The 19,046-nt window shown below is 41.0% G+C and overlaps 1 protein-coding gene across 4 annotated transcripts in view; it reads left to right on the plus strand.

The window, feature by feature from the left end:
• The window catches only part of TRIM67 (tripartite motif containing 67), a 67,330-nt gene extending 50,400 nt beyond the window's left edge, over positions 1 to 16,930 (plus strand). For all 4 annotated transcript variants that reach the window (XM_075597003.1, XM_075597005.1, XM_075597004.1 and 1 more), the window contains exons 8-11: positions 7,146 to 7,284; positions 10,132 to 10,435; positions 12,780 to 12,942; positions 13,751 to 16,930. In XM_075597003.1, the coding sequence (XP_075453118.1) occupies positions 7,146 to 7,284; positions 10,132 to 10,435; positions 12,780 to 12,942; positions 13,751 to 13,819 (675 nt within the window). In that variant the 3' untranslated portion in view covers positions 13,820 to 16,930. The remainder of the gene's footprint in view (positions 1 to 7,145; positions 7,285 to 10,131; positions 10,436 to 12,779; positions 12,943 to 13,750) is intronic.
• Positions 16,931 to 19,046: the final 2,116 nt, after the last annotated feature.

Below are 19,046 nucleotides of genomic sequence, written 5' to 3' on the forward strand. Positions count from 1 at the left end.
GAACTGCTTAAGTTGCTGAGTATCACCAAGTCCCGGACGACACCTTACCACCCAGAAGGGGACGCTATGCCTGAACGGTTCAACCAAACGCTGCTCGACATGCTTGGTACCCTGAAGGGCTCACAGAAGACTGAATGGCGTAAGCATGTAGAGTGCTTGGTACATGCTTATAATTGCACCCGCCATGAGTCCACTGGATATACGCCTTACTTTCTGATGTTTGGACGAGAAGCTCGGCTACCAGTGGATGTACGTCTGCGGATATCTACCGATGGGGTATCCAATAGGACGCATTTCAAGTATGTGCAAAGGCTACAAGACAGTTTGCAGCAGGAATATAAGTTGGCAGAGAAAGCTTCGGCTCAATTAAATGCGAGTAATAAGAGACGCTACGATCATAAAGTGCGCCATAAGGAAATCCGTCCAGGGGATACTGTCCTTCGCAATCTGGGCGTTCCCGGGAAGCATAAACTGGGCGACCGTTGGAGAGATGGAGTATATGAGGTGAAGTCACAGATGCCTGGCCTCCTGGTGTACCGTATCAAAGACTCAGAAGGCCGGGTAAAGGTATGGCATAGAAATCATCTACGTCCTATACCTCAAGTAGGAGATGAAGAGCCGGAAATAGCAGCTGCTTCCCTAGATGGGGAAGAAGACTTAAGAAAGACCTATTGGTCGAAACGTTGTGTGGCACAATAAATTAACTTTATTTAGAAACCGTGGAGCGCTGGATCCTTTTTTCCTGAGTATACTTTGGATTTTGCCTGGCAGGTACTTCCTTGAACCAGCAGCACCGGTAAACTGTATGTCTTATCTTACTTGTTGAGTGCAGCCTTAACCCCCTTTACATCCCTAGATGGGGAGCCACACTTAACAGAGGTTGGTTCAGAGACTGTAAATAATACCAACCCTGAGGACTCTATGGAGTGAACCTCTCAAAGGGGCCTTCCGACCGCAGGGGCATCTCCCAAAGGAGCTACGGATAAAGGGCCTCATGGTCAAAAGTCAGATAAGGTGATAACAGTGAGTTAGCCCATAGATCCACAGAGCCCATGCTTTGTGCCTCTAAGAGACTGTGTTGAACCATTGAGCCCCTCAAGGGAAGAGATTGAGTTACAAAGTGAGGTTAGTTACTCTCCAGAGGGAGTGACTGAAGAACAGCTCCGCAGAAGTCAAAGAGTTGGTCAACCTCCCATGAGAATGACTTATGATCAATTCGGAGCACCCCATTATGAGGCTCAGCAGTGGGCTCGCAGTAGAGTGAGATCTGTGATTGTAATGTTCAATGAAATGTATAATCTCATGTAGAGTATACAAGTGATAAGTTGTATTAATATATATGCATTTTTATTGTGTAAAAATTAGTGACATTGGTATACGTTCCCAAGCGGGGATGTTGGATTCCACCAGGGGGAGGATGTAGCCAGGTTCACCGGTACCACCCCTTCTTACCCTGGTGCTAGTGGGAGCTGCCGGGGCAGCCGCAGCGCCGGGGGACTCCCGGAGGTATTGGCTCAGGGCGCCGCCATGTTATGCGCAACTATTGCGCATGCGCAGTAGCGCGATAGTTGCGGCGGCCCCTACAGATAGAGTTGCGCATGCGCAGTGATACAGGAGAGGAGGCCATTTTAGATAGGAGCATCCCTAGCGGCGCCATTACCAGGGAAGGCTCTGTGTGGAACTACAAGTTCCATGAGCCTCAGGGAGTTGGGATACCAGGTGGTCACAGCAGCCTATGGTGTTGTCAGAACTCTCTGCTCTCTGATTCTGAAACATTCCGCGCGCTGGAGAAAACAGGCAGTTGGTGACAGTTGGTGCTGAGAGGTTGGTGTTGGCCTAACGTATATATATATAGAAAACTGTTACATATACTTGTGGTTTGTTATTATTGTTCTTGTCCAGGGAAATCTCACATCTAGGGGATCCTGGGCAAGTGGAGGCGCTGCCATTTACTATTGTTGCCCCAGGCTCCCAGTTAGCGGAGGCTCAGATCTCGGTGAGCCAGCAGGTATATACAGCATCAGTAGCCTGTCTAGTCAGCAGGAAAGAGGGTTATATATATATATAACCCTCTTTCCTGCTGACTAGACATATATATAAAGATTTTTTTTTTTTAAATCATACTTCTACATTCTGGAGCTTTGCAAAATAAGTCTTAATGTAGCCCTTCCAGAAAAGGAGACAATTTAGCTCAGTCTTTCTCATTGGAAAAAGGTAATGTGACTACAGAGCTCTTGGGCAGGGCATCAAACAGAAGAGGTTGATAAATGGGTGCCAGGGACCTTTATTTAAAAAAAATAATGAAATTCGTTGTTGTCAAATCTTCAACAGGCTATTTATACCATGGGGCCTGAATTTCTTCCCCTTTGGAGCCTATTCAAACTCTTATGAAAATGCCTTTCTGTGCTGGAGAATATTTTACTCCCACTCATTTCAGTGGAGGTAAAATCTTCACGGGGAATATGAGAATTTTGTTCCTCCTCGGGCAATGAGACTGCATCACTGCAATGACTGTCAGTTCTCAGTGAGTTTCTGTGAGTCTCACTGATCTTAACCATTAGCAATCTCTTAGACGTCTTCAGCGTTCACTGATATAAATCAGTACTTTTCCCTTAAAGTGTGATTTCCGAACTCTTATGTCAGTCCCTGTGGGTTGACATCCTTGAGGCTGGTATAAAAGGGGTTTTGTCTCAACTGTGGAATAGCATTAGTAGTCATAATAGAACTAGTAGTAGCCGTTGCTTGTGTAAATACAGTATGGCAGCTCTTACAGGTTACATGGTTTATTCCATGTATTACATGGTTACATTCTCTAGGCCTAAATCTAGAATTGTGAAGGACATTTTACAGACCCAAAGAGCTTCAGTTTAGCCAAAGCTGTGGCTGTATCTGACTGCAGTCTCACAGCAGACGAAGGCCAGTGACCTTTTGGAATGGAGAAGCAGAGAAACTTCCTTTTGTGGCTTGTCCCATCTTAACAGTGCAGTCCCTCTTAGGACCAAAGCAGGGACATGTTTAAGCGGTTACATCTGTGGGATTTATGCATTTTCTCTAAAATCAGAGACCTCGAAGTATTTTTTAATAATCTTTTTAATACGTTTGTAAACATTTGAAGCTGAGACTTTGATTTCCTCTGGCTAGTCTGTCATGTATGATGTCACTGTGTATTCAGGTTGTCCAGGCCAGTCCCCCCCCCCTCATCCCCTCCCCCGTCATTCTCCCTCCCCTTTACCTTTATTGGCTCTCTGCTAAGGCCAGGAGGTATAAGGGTAAAGAAAACACTTGAGAAAAACACTCACCAGTTAGCGACCGCTAAAAAATGATTTTTTTGTTTAAAATCAAAAGAAGCTAAATCTTTGCTTTAAGTAGGATTACATTTTCTTAAGGAACAATTTAGATTGCTAAACTTTGTATAAGATTTAGTTTTTTTGTCAGCTACCAGGGATTGTGCCTTTAAAGGCACAGTTTTCTCGGTCTGCCAGGCACTGCGATGTTCTCAATACACTACCGACACACTTTATTGAAGTGTGGTCGGTACCGCAAGCCGGGAAATCTCCCGGCTTGCTAGTGGCCGCCCCTCGGCGTGCCGCGCGTCATAGACGCGCGGTCACGCGTCATCGGGAGCGTGCGCCCCCTGCACGCGTGTCCAGGGGCTCCCCGAGGGAGCCCTGGTGTCCCGCGATCGCGGGACAGCGGCAGGGGGTTCCGGGGGACCCGGCGGACCCGGCAGCGGTAGGGAGAGCGCCCCGATCGGAGGGCGCTCTTCCGCTGCTTCGGCGCGCGCCCGTCACACTCGGGCGCGCGCCAGGCTACTGCTGCGGCACAGAACGGGCAAATGCTCGAATAAACTGTGCCGCAGCAGTATATCAGCAGTTATTCCAGAAAAGGAGCTTATTGTGTGTAATGGGGATATCCAGCACAGTGGATTGATTTCACTTATCTAGCCATTTCAACAAGGTTACACATAATGGGTTTTCATCAGCTCTTCGATTTAATTTTTTTTGGCAGGATACAATGTAAAACTATGAACTACTTTAAACATCCAATTACCCTTATTATTAAGCTATCCCTTGGAGCAAGCACTTAGAAGACACAAAGAAGCCTCCTCTCTCGGTAGCAGGAACCATACAAAAATTGCTAATCGAAATCACAAAATATGATGGGGATTTATACGTTGATACCATTTTTTGAAGGACATTTTTTCAAAATCATTGAGAATGTATCTCTCTGGGACATAAAGCCTGCAAAATAAAGAAAGGGATAATGAGATGTGTTCCAATCAACTAATTATGTCAGGCTCACTTGCAGTGTACATACCAGAATGAGGAGTTCAGTGTATGTGATATAATATATATATATATATATATATATATATATATATATATATATATATTTATATATATATATATATATATATATATATATATATATATATAAACAGATGTCTGGTGCACAATATAAGCACATATACAAAAACTTAACAGGTAGTGGGGTGCAGGCAGAAGGACAGGGATTATATATATATATATATATATATATATATATATATATATATATATATATATATATATATATATATATATATATAATCATATTGTGTATTTATAAGGTGTTTTTTAATCCCTGAAATTAATATATCCCCTCTGTAGTGGAATCCTGGTAGTACATTTCTGCTGCTGTAGCCGGTATTTCAGAACAGGAAAGCAATTATATTATTCAGCAATTGTAGTCTTACAAGATGAAGCGCGGGAACGTTGAGGGTGTGCTATATACAGTAGGGGATTGTTATAAGCATTTATAATGGAACAATAGTCTAATTTAAATAATCAGTTCAAATTGATTTCCTAATTATTTATTATTGGACTTAAAGAAAGGTGATTTACCCCAATTAAAATGTAAAAAGTTGAGGCTAGAACTGAACCAACAAGCTTATATATTCAACATCAGCACCACAGCCACTCGATAATGTCTCCTATATGCAAAATGTGCTGTACCGAGGAGCAACACCGTTCTTCCTAAAGACTGCTTTGTTCTTCATTATAATTGTGCTAAAAATAATCCATGTTAAACCCTTCACTACAGGAAGGCCAGCATCTAGTGTACTTGAAACCCCATTACAGTCACCTCACTAGGGTGGGCATGCAATCTAGGACCATCTGGACCTCTTTCAAGAACCATGCTTACTCATAGAATCAGCAAACAATAGTATGAGGATATGTACCAAGTGTCGAAACCGAGGCATTGATCCCAAAACAGGTGCAAATTGTGTAATGTTGACTCTACGTCACTTTGAAGCAAAGTATCAAGGGGCTTTGATTACATTTTGGTCCAGTGATTTGGGGACTGGATATACCGTAGGAGGAGTTAGGGGAGGAGATATTCAGCGCAATATTGAGATGTGTCAAAATATCTGCCTATGACATTGCGTCAAATAAATCCATCAGGTCTGAGATGGGGTTAACTTCTGCTCCTAATAGATCTTCCCCATATGTAAGAAACAAAGGGGAAATGTATCCAAAATACGTGGGCAAAAATGTTAATCTGTGGCAATTGTTTCCATTGCATACAGTATGTATGAATGTTGTTAATCTTATTTCGAAAATATGGTGCTGGGTAACTCCCCCTTAACCTACACATTGTCCAATTGTGAGGGCAAATGTTGAAATCTGTATATATATTGCGTCAACCGTCTCCTTTTACCACTTCCCAAAGCTCTTCCTGCTGCAAGTAGAGCAAAACTGCAGCAAAACTCCTTGATACATTGCTGCAAAGTGACACCGGGTCTTAATCAAGGCAATTTGGACCTGTTTTTTGGAGAAATTCTGCAGACGTTTAAAAACATATCCCACTAAGGCAAAACAAATCCCCACCAAGTCCATAGTGTGATTGCATTGTGCTGCTCCGTTCAACAGCAGCTGTGACTGAAAGGTCCCTTCCTGCATTGTCCTATTTACATCATGTTGATACAGAGAAAAAATGCCAACCCAGTGTGGCAGCAAACAGGGGGTTAACCAGAAAGGACAGTTCATCCCCTTCTGTGTTTTTCTTTTCTATGTAATCTGTGTCTTTCTAGACTACAGTACGACACTCATGATCCTTGATATCTACCATACCGGTGTGTATGAAAACACAATACTTGGACCATATGCTCTGTTTAATCCCAGTGAGCAGATGTTTTCTTAGTTTTTCTAAGTAATTTAATCAGTCTAGATAATTCTAAACTCGTTCACATTTAGCTCTACCAAATAACAAAACCAACAGTAGTAGCATGCAGCTGCTTCCACAATCGGCTGAAGTTTTGTGGATTTGGAGGAAGATTATGAAATGGGTATCTGAAATTTGCACGCGTCATCTGAATTGATCTGGACTGGTAGGGTTTCAAAGATATATACAATAATGTTTTTTATTTGTTAGATATAAGGTTGTGTACTCTTGATGATTTTGCAGAATTATAGTTGTGTTAGTGGGGGGAATTGAAATTAAAGTGGTCCAGCTCCGGAGACACCCTGATTCAAACCTATGTTTAAAAAAAACAAAACATTTTTTAATATGTTAAATTGCATTTTGTGTTTAACAGTTTTGGAAAAAGTCAAGAAAAGAGGTTACCCTCACAGTTAATTGCCATCAATTATCTTTATGCTTGAAAAGCACATGGGTACCACCTTAGGGACGCACTGAGACTGAGTTTAATTACATGTATAAGAATATCATGATGTAATACTTGAAAGCAAACAACTAGGACCTTTGTATTTAGCCAACTCGACAGGTTAATCCTAAAGTAGGTAAAGCAAAGATGTTTTAAAAGAGAAATGGCAAAGAGTTTTGCTGCTGTTAGAGAGAACATAAATAGTACATGAATGGGGCCACACAACACAGAGGCAAAAGAAATCCAGTATAATGCATGGCTCACTACAACTTGCCGAAGACATCAAATTATTATAGTGAGAGCACAGACACAATCATTGATTTTTTTTTCTCTCCAATAAACCTGCTAAAATCAGTGACAATTTCTTCCTTCGCACTATACTTTTAAGTAGGCTACTTAGAACACGTGAATAATCCGGTTTATTTTCCTTAGAAACTATTAAGGGGACAATGTTAAATGTCAAATTAAACTTGTTCCCATGTCTTTTTTTTATGTTTAGGAAGTTTATGTTGGCAAAGAGACCTTGTGCACAATTGATGGGCTTCATTTTAACAGCACCTACAATGCCAGAGTGAAGGCTTATAACTCCACAGGACTGGGACCATATAGCAAGACTGTTGTACTCCAGACATCTGATGGTAGGTTTTGATCTACTGTATAGTAACACTAGTGTCTGGGAATGGATTATGTTGCTCCCGTTATGTCAGAAATGAAATGGTCTTCGACGAGTACTCATGTATACTATACTTGTTATTTTTATTATTTTATTATTATTTTTTTCGAAGACAGGAAATTACACTGATGGCTTGGTAAATCTAAGCCTCTCGTAACATGCACATCATAGAACACATCAATAATTTTCTACCAGATGGATTAGAAGTTACACTTATTTGTAGGCATTGAGAAAGGTATTTCATTTTGCATCTGCTTGCATCAATGTATAATGCTATTTTGCCCCTATTTTACTGCACACTGCTAGCTTTAGTTTGCCATTTAGGAGCAGGTATATGCAAACCTTCCAACATTGGGCACATGAAAATAGGTACACTTTAGTTTTTCTGTCAATATAGATACAAGACCTTACACAAATGGGAGTACCTCCTACAATGGCGCCATAACATATGTTATTTATTATATTCAAAGTTCATTTTACCAATATAACACTTGCATTCTTGGATTTATTTTAATATACTAATATACTTCTTTAAAGAGTGTGAACTAATATAAGTGAAGCACAAACAATTTCTAATAAACTACACATACCGACAATAGATATCACTATAGAAGTACTTTTATAGAAGCATGCTCCTGTCACTTGAACTTTTTTCAAAATATCTTGTCCTCGCAATCTCCTTTTTCAAGGATCCCGGACGATTCCCCAAGGTGTCAGCAAGCAAAATCTCGCTGTGTGTCTGAGCCAGGTAGCCTGACAATTACTCTCAGTTTTCGCAAACAGGAGTGCAAGAAGTATCAATTTTCCATACAGCCTTTATTCTTTCACATACTGTTTGTTTACAGCACAGACCGCTCATGCCAGGGGACAGGCAGCATGAAAGAGGAACACAATTCATTTTTTGACCCCCATTTTTATACATGAAAAGAGAGATTTCAGCATATATTTGGCTTTATCTTTCAGATGATTTACCTCGCAACAATTTAGGTTTATTATCTACTTACCTTTTGGACCAATTGCATTCTGATAAACTGCCATCCCACATAATTACGTATATGACATATGCCTTCATGTTTTTGACTTATAATTGTTCTATTAGCTAATATATATATATACAGTGTTCGACAAACCTATACATTTGCACGCCCCGGGCGAGTGGATTTAACATCGTGGCGAGCTCCTATTGGCCCAAGCAGCACACGTTTGGTACTAGGTGGCGAGTAGATTTTTTTGTTCGGCGAGTAGATTTTTTGGTGATTTGTCGACCATTGTACATATATATATAGCAAGACTTACACTTCCGTTGACCGCGAGAAGGTGCAAGATGACAACCGTGTGAACACATTGTTGTCCAAGGCTCGTCTGTGGTTCGGCTATGGTCAGTTGGAATAATTACAATTATTTTAGTGCAGTACAGTACAAGTGGTAGGCAGGTGGGGCACTGAATATATTCGCCTATGATACTCGGTAGCCGTAAGGTGGCCGCGGGGGAACCACAGATTGCAAATAAATGCCGGGGATTTACAGTTTGTGCAGAAATATCTAATGGTAAATGTGTTTCTTATTAGAATGTGTTAGTGCTTCAATTCTATTAGTTCAAAGTCCCACAAAGAGGCATGCAAGCAAACAGCATTCATATTATCCCTACTGGGATATCTCGGTTTAAGCAAGACTTTTCACTAGGCTCGTGGCATGCTTATAATAATGGAAATCTTATACGGTACTATAACATATCTCATGCCTGTTTCTACTTTCTTTACTAACACACTTTACCCCTATACCTTCCCAATATAGATTTGAACGTTAGAGCGCACGGCAGGGCTACATACAGTATTATTCGGTACTACGGTCCTTCTGTTTTCAGAACTTACCACCCGAGTTCTTTTGATAGTACGGGGCTACTCCTATGTTGAGTAAAATATGTGTAGCATCTTTGTAAGATAATAGGCTATAAATAGAGGAACACTTGCATTCCAACAGCCACCAGCCCAGCACAAATTAGCAGGTGCACTCAAAATAGATGGAAAAGGTGCATCTGGAGAGTCGTTGGAACTACAAACGTGCTGACCAGGCTACCACACGGAAACTCCTGTTCAAAACAGTGATAGTTTTTATGCGATAGTGTCCTGATTGTTGCTTTCGTAGTTTAATGATAAATCCCCATCGAGCAGGAGAGGCACATTCCAAAAAATGGTAACTGTATTTATTGACGATGTTCCCTTTGGGGGAATTTGAATATTGTTTAAACTTTTTGGAGTGTTGCTCTATACAGTAGCTCTAAAGATAACATAACACAAAATTGTGCTAGGTAAAATAGATCTCCCTACCTTCATTGTTTACTCTAATCCTACCTATTTCAAAACAGGTCACACTAAATACACACTGGAGACACTTGCTTAAAACGGCAGTCTAAAATGTATCTGGATAAGAAACAACCTTCTGCAAAGAATGTAGCAGTCTAATTGGCTTCCCTAAACAAATCTGACCATGCTAAAATAAATGATTGGGCTGTTTTAATATTTAATTACAAATTGCATGTCTTTCGGGCCTCTGAATTAGGAAGGGTTTATGAATCAAGGGTTTTCTTTACTCTTAGTCCACCTTGTTTTTATTAGAGAACCTATAAAGATAAGGGGAGAGAGTGTGACAACTGTTCTGGAACACACACTGACATCAGACAGATGTCAGATTTAAGTAAAAAATACATGAATCACCCATATGTAACCCTTTAAATATGTCACTGCGATTAGTGCACTTTTGGCCCTAGGAGGGATTGCTCCTTTAAGCCTATTCTATTTTTTTCCCCACATAGTGGCTTTTTTTACCTTTGACGCCAACTCAGCTCATCGGGACATAGTGCTGTCCAATGATAACGTGACTGCTACTTGTAATAGTTACGATGACCGTGTGGTACTGGGAACTGCTGCATTCTCCAAAGGGGTCCACTACTGGGAAATACAAGTGGACCGATACGATAACCATCCAGATCCAGCTTTCGGGGTTGCCAGAATTAATGTGGTGAAGGACATGATGTTGGGGAAGGATGACAAAGCCTGGGCTATGTATGTCGACAATAATCGCAGCTGGTTTATGCACTGCAATTCTCATACCAACCGGTAAGACCTAACTCAGGATTTACTTAAGTCTATTAGTAATTTACAGCTATAACTTATGATGTCGAAACCAACTAGTGAAAAATCTATCATTTGTATATTATCTATTAACTGATTTCAGTCCATGTTACTGAGGTCCCATAGGCTTCAATGGGGTTTCACAGATAAAAAAAGATCAGCACTTTTCCATTAAAATTAATTTTCTTTAGCCCCAACCCCTCAAATCTCGCTGATTTCAACTCCTAATGGTTGACATTGCAGCCTTTAATACCATAACAGTTAAAGCAGTCAGTGTTGTTGTAGAACAAGACAGATCAAATTGATGACAAGTTGCTGTGACCAGATTTATTAAACAGTGCTAAACCATTAATTGTTTTATTGTTATAATTATTTTCTGATTAAGTGATAAAAAATGCATGTTGTGATCATTGTGCATTTTCCTCCCCAGTTGCACCTTAAAGTTGCCTTCTGCTTCTTCTGCATTCTGGCAGTAAGGAAAAAATTAACATACATTTATTTTCCGTTCACTAAGCAACATCAAATGCATGCTATTATTATTATTATTTTGTAATGCGGCAACATATTACACTGTGCAGTGCAGTGGAGTACAGAGTTATGTATATTACATCAACAGTTACATACATGTGAGAAGAAACATGCACAAACAGATACAAAGAGGTAATGAGGGCCCTCCTCACAAGGGCTTACACTCTAGAGGGGCTGAGGGACAAGGTTGAAACATGAAGGTAAGGTGGCTGCTCATTGTGGAGAAGGGTATGGCTCAGGTTGGAATTCTGAAGTACCTACTGTACGCTTAGCCCTTATTCTAGTTGCAGAGATCTTGCAGTGTTTAGTCAAATATCATTTATGTTGTAAAAAGTCCTGAAGTTAAAAGAAATAACGCAACCTTCTGTTCTACACAATACACATTTTTTAAATTATTTTATGTAGCAGGCATTATAGTCTTCTCTGATGCACTACAGTGAGATTTACAGTATTGCAATATTCTGCACCAACACTGCCACTGAATCTAATGTAAACTCTGAAATAGTCTATGTTATAATGGGATGTGTAGTGTTATCTGGGGGAACAGTGTCACGCATGCACTACATCTGTATATTCTGGTCTCTAATGGTTAACAGCCCAAATCCATTCTATGTACTGTTAGAAGTAAAAACCAGACTGCACGCTAATTGGCTGGAAGCTCGATACCTAACAAGCTTGTCCCCATAAACATTTGCCAGACGTCTCCCAGCAGAATGGGAAAGCCAGTCATTGATGAGGTGAAGCAATGCAGCCTCCCATGGTATGTGTAGTGAGTTGACAAATGGACAGGTATCTAAGCAAGAGCTGGGCTGTTATAAATGCTTGGCACGTGAATCTAAAAAAAATAATCAGATTAAACATGTATACTACGGAAACATTTATGTAGCCATGTCTGGGGGAGAGGGTTAAGGACAGGTAATCTGAAGCACATTTGTGGCCACCATATCACTTTTTTATATAACGGTGTTGACAGGGTAAAAAGTGCTATACAAATCATTATTTGTAGACGTCTTCTGCTGCTAAATTAGTGAAAGTAAAAGCCCCAAATAATTTAACTGATTAATTCCATCATTTCAAATTCCTTTCAGTTGTATATTTTTACTTTGATGCATCTGATATTTTCCCCCTGCATCTCTACCCATATTTTTTCCGATCAAAACATTGATAATGATTCTTGTTTTTGCAGACATAAGGAGCAGTGATTTGTCACAAAAAGCTGACATTATGGGTCATATTCACTAAGTAGTGCAAAGCCAAACAGCACCTTATGGCCATAGGATTGCGTGGGCCCTAAGTAGCCGTATGGCTCAGTACCACTTAGTACAGGGTAAAGTGGGGGGTGGGAGAATTTCCAGGGGGGTGCGTTGGCTACAGAGATCCTGCGCTCTCCCCCAAGGCATTTGAATGAAAATTCGGGGGGCAGGGGAGGGGGGAAGGAGACCATGCGAGGCCTCTGCAGCTTCTCCTACCTGATCTTCGGTGACACGTCGCCATGGTAACCAGCATCAAATGTCGCCGCGGGGTCACATGACGCCGTGTTGCCATGGCAACGTGACGTCACATGACCCCGCAATGTCATTTGACGCTGGAGCCGAGGAGGAAGGGGGGCGCAAGCCAGGAGGTAAGCAGGCAGGGGGGGGGGGGGGCAGGTAAAACACTTTGCGCATCCCTGACAGTAGATAGATGGTCATAAATCTTAAACTGGCTACCACTATCCTGCTCCTTCTGCATGATTCCATATTTGATTCCATATGACTGAGACTCTTGCTAGAAGCCGCATTATTTCTCTTTGACTCTACAGAACGGAAGGAGGTGTGTGCAAGGGAACCACAGTTGGCATTCTCTTGGATCTCACCAAACATTTACTAACATTTCACGTCAACGGGAAGCAGCAGGGTCCTGTAGCCTTTGAGAATATTGAAGGCGTGTTCATGCCAGCAATAAGTCTCAATCGAAATGTACAGGTAAGCCATGACATGTATGAGAACTTGAAGCCACAGGCTGGGCAGGAGTCATCAGAGCACAATCCACGCTATGGTACCTGAATCGGTGATATCTGCCATTGACTTTAATGTCTGGTATCGCCAATTCGGCTGCAATATCATGGAACAGGCTTTGGGGACTCCCGGCCACAGTCTTCCTTGGTGCATCCTGTTATCTGATTTATCATTTCACTTTGACAGTCACACACAGTGTAAGGGAAGCAAAACCTATTTTAAAAGGAAGCCACTGGCACAGAGCATTTTGCAAGCCTCTTAAAAATAAATAATATGGCTAATTAATTTGAAGGTCTATTGATGTTCATTCCGTTTTGTAATCATAATGGCGTTTTACAGAAAATATTTTCGAGCTTGTCTACTTTTACTTTGTACAGATTTTTTACTCTTTATTTACAGCGTATGACAAAGTTTTCCTAGCCATCCAAAATGAGCATATCCTGGTTTAATTGATATGCAACATTCCATCTTCCTAGCCATTTGCCTTAGCAGTGGAAACTCAATGTACTGTAGACAAAGACATAGGGATCTGTTTTAGAGCATGTAGAATTACTGCTCTTTTTTAAGTTCCAACATGCATTTCTCCAGAATTAAACATACTTAATAGTGTCACGGATGTCTTGCTAGATCTTTATATTTGTTACATAAACATACAGTATTCAGAAGCTGAACTGGCCTGCAATACATGACATTCCTTTGCAATTGTTTTGCAGGCCCATACAGCATTGTTAACAACAGTCAACTACTGAAATTTGTATCTCTGTTATCTCCACAGGTGACGCTTCGCACAGGACTGGAGGTGCCAACGATCTTCAGGCAGACAAAGTCAGCTTCACTTTTGTAATCTGGATGTCATTATCATCAACTGAAGACAAAAAAAAAATCGCTCACGCTTCAAAATAATTCATATCAAAGAAAACTTTATCTTCTCAATCTTATCACAGGATTGAGTTTTCATCTTTAAAATGACATGTATTTTAATTTTAAAGAATGCAATTATATTTTTTATCTGGGAACACATTTGCTGAAATAACAGGAGTGGGATGCACAGTGTAAGAAACACACTAGAATTCTGGGTAATTCAAATTCTAGATGGAGTATTTCCCTCCCATGTCATTGCAATTGTACAACTTTGGGATTTCTTTTGTAAACAATAAATAAACTATGTAATACTCTCTACATATGAAATACCCCTGGAGAACAAACGATAAAAACAATATTTGTAAAGCAAATTGTGTGTCATCAGATCAAGGTTAGTTTGGGATGATTTCCGAAGTTATGACACTTCTTAACCACCATTGTATGTTTACTTATAGCTAAACAAGACGCATGAATCAACAGAATCAGTAAGAGAAACCCATTGTTTTGTTAGGTTTGTAATACAATGATAAGTCTTTAGAGGCTGCCATACTCTACATGAGAACTGAACACACAGCCTCTGGTGCTAAGCTTGTTATATGAGAGTATCTATACCACAGTCTTCTCTTTTGCCTGAATGGGTCTCAGGAGACTCCATTTATGGTGTGAAGGAACACTTAATATTGAGACCAAGAGGTGGAGGAGCTGTACTATCTTGCAGGAAACATGGAATACAGGGTGACCTACATTACATTACAGGGTTTATTGAACCTTTTTTCAGAGTGATATTCGACAGCATTGGGTGAGTTGACATGATAACGGTCTTCATTTTAACCCCAAATGCGAAGTAGAGTATATAGGAGCTGTAAATACACAATATTGTGATATTCTCTATTCTTTACCAATTGAATCTGTGGACAATGGCAAACTCATTGGGATGCGCATATAAATGGTTGACGTGTTTGTGTGCTCTGCTGATTTATTTTTTTTAAAGAATGAACTTATGTATGTTTATAAATGTATATGGCCTGTAGATCAGTTGACTCCTTTAACGTCATGCAACATGCGAGTGAAAAAGTATACATTCCTTCGCTAGCTCTCACACTTGACAATGTCAGATCTGGCGTTGAATAGATACACGTGGGGCTGGACAGATTTATAGGGCTTGCCTATGATGTGAATGGGCTCGTTATCATTGCCGTGCGGAGGAGGACTTTTGTCACTTTTTTTTTTACTCACCATCACTTATTTGTGTACCAGGGTTGTGGCCACAATCGGCTTCACAATGCAGGCCCAGCAACCAGCCTCTCACACTGATAAAACTCAAAATGTCAGACAGCGGTCTGTGAGTAGGTTTGATGGATATGCACGTCTTTAACCCAGGCTTTGCTGTAAAAGCGGTGTAATAAGGCAGGTATACGCTTAGAATGAATCCTTGTTAAAGTGACTCCTTGTGAGAGTTCATTTGCATGTCATTACCCAGAATCCCTGGCTGCAGTGGAAGCATAGTATGTTATTTGAGTATGAGGTCCGGCAGGTTTAATTATCCTCAAAAGTGTTCTTTATCATTACTGGACGCTGCACGTGGAGGGTTTTTGTCACTTTTTTGCTCAACTGAGTTTTGTACCAGATACTAAAGAAAGGGAGATTTGACACAAAGGGTGCCAGATAATGATACATATCATTAGCATTTGGTCGTTGTCACCTTGCCTTAATCTTCCTGTTCTTCCCCCTAACCTCCCCCATTGATTTTACTAACACAGTGAATGCTGAAGCAAGTAAACATAAGAAAGGTTAACACATCAATGAAAAGTGATGCATGCTATCTATGGCACATTTAACACCATCATGCTATTGTATGTAAGTGTATAAATCTTTATTAAAAAATAAACTCCACAACCAACACACACAGTAGCATTCTGTAGTGGTCCATGAGAGCCCTGCCCTGTTAAAGCCTTCCCTGTCACTATTGGTAGATAGGAGCTAAACGTTGGTCCATTAGAATTGCTATTCAGACCTAGTTTTTAACACTGACCAAGAAGGTTAGGTAAAGAGGGTGTCCCCCAAATTATTAATATAACCCAGAGGTTATAAAAAATAGTTTGAGAAACTCTGAAATGGAATTATGGCATTTGAACTAGCAGAGGTCATCTCAGCATTACCCAATGTAATTCTTGCAGCTCACTCTCTTTGATCCTTAGCAATAATATGATAAGTAATGTAATCACCCACGGGGCAAAACCACCCTATGAAGAAATAGCAGCCAATATTGAGCTTTATCAGCTCAGCAAATATTAGACGTTAACGTGCAGCAAGAATGTAAGAACGGTGAAAATCAAATATACCTTCATTATATAATTAAAAGTAGCAATGCTTTCCTATTTAGTGTGTAGACTTACTGCATAAACTTTTATTCTGCTCACTAATAATGTGTGGTGGAAGGTCACAAATCTTAGTCACCTGACGTAATGAGGCCATTTATAGATCCTTTATCTCTGATTATACCCTTCCATCACCTTCATACTGTTTACATTAGAATTGCTGTGTATAATCCGGATCTCGCAGCAGCCCTTACCAAAGGAGCACATGTAGCTTTTACCACTGTGACTTATATCGCTGACTGGATTATCCTCCATAGTATTACTGAAGGCTCGTGGTTAGGAGAAGTTTGTGGTTCAATGACCATATCCTTGTCTGGTGCACATATTGAAACCTAAGAGGCCTCCCTGTGATTACTGTACTAATGAGTGACAAGTGGCCTTTCTGTTGAACAGAGCAGAACAAAACAATGTTTTTAGTAGCCTTCATTTTCTATGAGTTGATGAGTCATGGAAGAAGCGTATTGTTTTTTTTTTAACATGCATGCAAACTTACAAATACTCTAACACTCCCATATTGAACGGGGAGACACATCTCTGTAAATCCACTGTCCAGGCCTTACTATCAAAGCTGGAAAAACAAGACTCTTTCCTTTGGTGTTTGTAAATGTAAGATAAAGTAGTAAGTGTGGGTATCCTGTGTCACTGGTTTGTAATTGCTCCACATTGTACATATATTAATAACATGACATTTCCTATCTCCCTTGAAATAATGACAAGATCCAGCCTTGTGGCTACTTTATACAGCAAACAAGGCGCCCAATGTGATTTTGGAGAAGGACATGGGATCAAATAGTAGATTCAAATGCATGTTCTAGTGCTGTTTTTTTATTTTTATTTCATAAGTGATTATAAAGCATGGAAGATGGTTGTAATTGTTGGCAAGATACAAAAAAAAGGATAAGCTATTTAAATATGTATTTATCCCTCTAAAATATTTCCTTTTCTATTTCAAGGCTGCATTTATTTTATTTCATATTACTGTGATAATTCTGTGGCGAGGATAAGGTAAGACACATACACTTGTGTGTCTTGGTGGCAACAAGTTCAAAATAGGACTTCTTACACCGGTTGATTGGTTCCAGTGGTTTTGAAATGAAGATTGGCTCTCCTATCAAAGTAGAGACAGAACTTTGAAACTTTAAATCTGAAAGTGACATTTCTCTTGGTTAAAGCATTAGTGGAAACGCACACAATAATGCATCAAGACCAAACATTACTAAATGGTGCTAGTCCGTAACACATTTGACAATAAAACAATGATGGCCCATATTAACTATCCGGTGCTCTTTCCAGTACTGGATAACACATGACGTGACTGGACTGCAACTGTAAGGTGTCTTCTGGAATAGCACTTCTTAGTATATGCCACCCGAAATCCTATTCAAATGGAACCTAAGGTGCTCTAGAGCTTAGCACCAGTCAGGAACTTTGGCCCCAAGTCCTTAGTACATGGAATCCCACTGTATTCCTTCCTTATTCTTTCATTTTCCTTTCTTTCTTTTTCTTTTTTATAAGTGTTGGGCACCTTTGGTGGCAAATTGTTTACTTTTATATTTGTACCTTCTTGAAGGTAAACTCAAGTAATGTATTTTCTAATTTTGTACTGCTTCATCAATGTTTGTATTTCTTAGTTTGGAGAGAGCCCAACTCGCTCTCTCCTTTCCCTTTCTCACATTATGGGAATCTGACCTATGAGTTCATTGTGGTTTTACAGATTTTGAATAAAAATTCTTACAATACTGCCAACAATCAACCTTGTTACTTTCTTGAATGATATTGAATGGGGGGAATACGCGTTCTGTGCTCCTGCAGAGCAACAAGGAACAGAAGAGGAGACTCTATCTCTTCCGTTCACATCATCAATGACGTCTTCATCATTCTGGTGCTGTCACCCCTCGGGCACTCAGGCCCGGAGCAACCGTTAGGTGATTTAGGTACATTTTGGGGGGCGGCAGGAGCAGAAGAGGATAATGACAGTCGTGGAACCGTAGCAAGGCAGGGGAAACAGAGGAGGATGATGGCTGGGGAGAAACATGCCTCAGCGCTCTGACTCAGAAGTGGTGTTTACTGCTGCTCCAGCGAATGTCCTCCCCTGCTCCACCTCTAGACCGCAGCCAGCCAGTTAGGCATTTTTAATTGATGGGGAGAGTGAGAGGATGAGGAGGGGGAGTGGGAGAATAAGGTGGGGGAAGTGAGAGAATGAGGAAGATGAGGGAGTGAGACAATGAGGAGGAGGGGGAGTGAGAGAATGAGGAGGAGGGGGAGTGAGAGAATGAGGAGGAGGGGGAGTGAGAGAATGAGGAGGAAGGGGGAGTGAGAATGAGGAGGAAGGGGGAGTGAGAGAATAAGGCAGAAGTGGAGGGAGTGAGAGAATGAGGAGGAGGGGGAAAGTGAGAGAATGAGGAAGGAGTGAGAGAATGAGGAGGGAGACAATGAGGAGGAGGGTGGAGTGAGAGGAGGAGGGGGGAGTGAGAGAATAAGGCAGAAGAGGAGGGAGTGAGAGAATGAGAAGGGGGGGGAAAGTGAGAGAATGAGGAAGGAGTGAGAGAATGAGGAGGAGGGGGGAGTGAGAGAATGAGGAAGGAGTGAGAGAATGAGGAGGAGGGAGACAATGAGGAGGAGGGTGGAGTGAGAGAATGAGGAGGAGGGGGGAGTGAGAGAATGATGAGCAGGAGGGAGTGAGATAATGAGGTGGGGGAAGTGAGATAATGAGGAGGAGGGGGGAGTGAGATAATGAGGTGGGGGAAGTGAGATAATGAGGAGGAGGGGGGAGTGAGAGAATGAGGTGGGGGAAGTGAGATAATGAGGAGGAGGGGGGGGAGTGAGAGAATG

The sequence above is a fragment of the Ascaphus truei genome, chromosome 4, assembly GCF_040206685.1.
Source record: "Ascaphus truei isolate aAscTru1 chromosome 4, aAscTru1.hap1, whole genome shotgun sequence".
Lineage (NCBI taxonomy): Eukaryota > Metazoa > Chordata > Amphibia > Anura > Ascaphidae > Ascaphus > Ascaphus truei.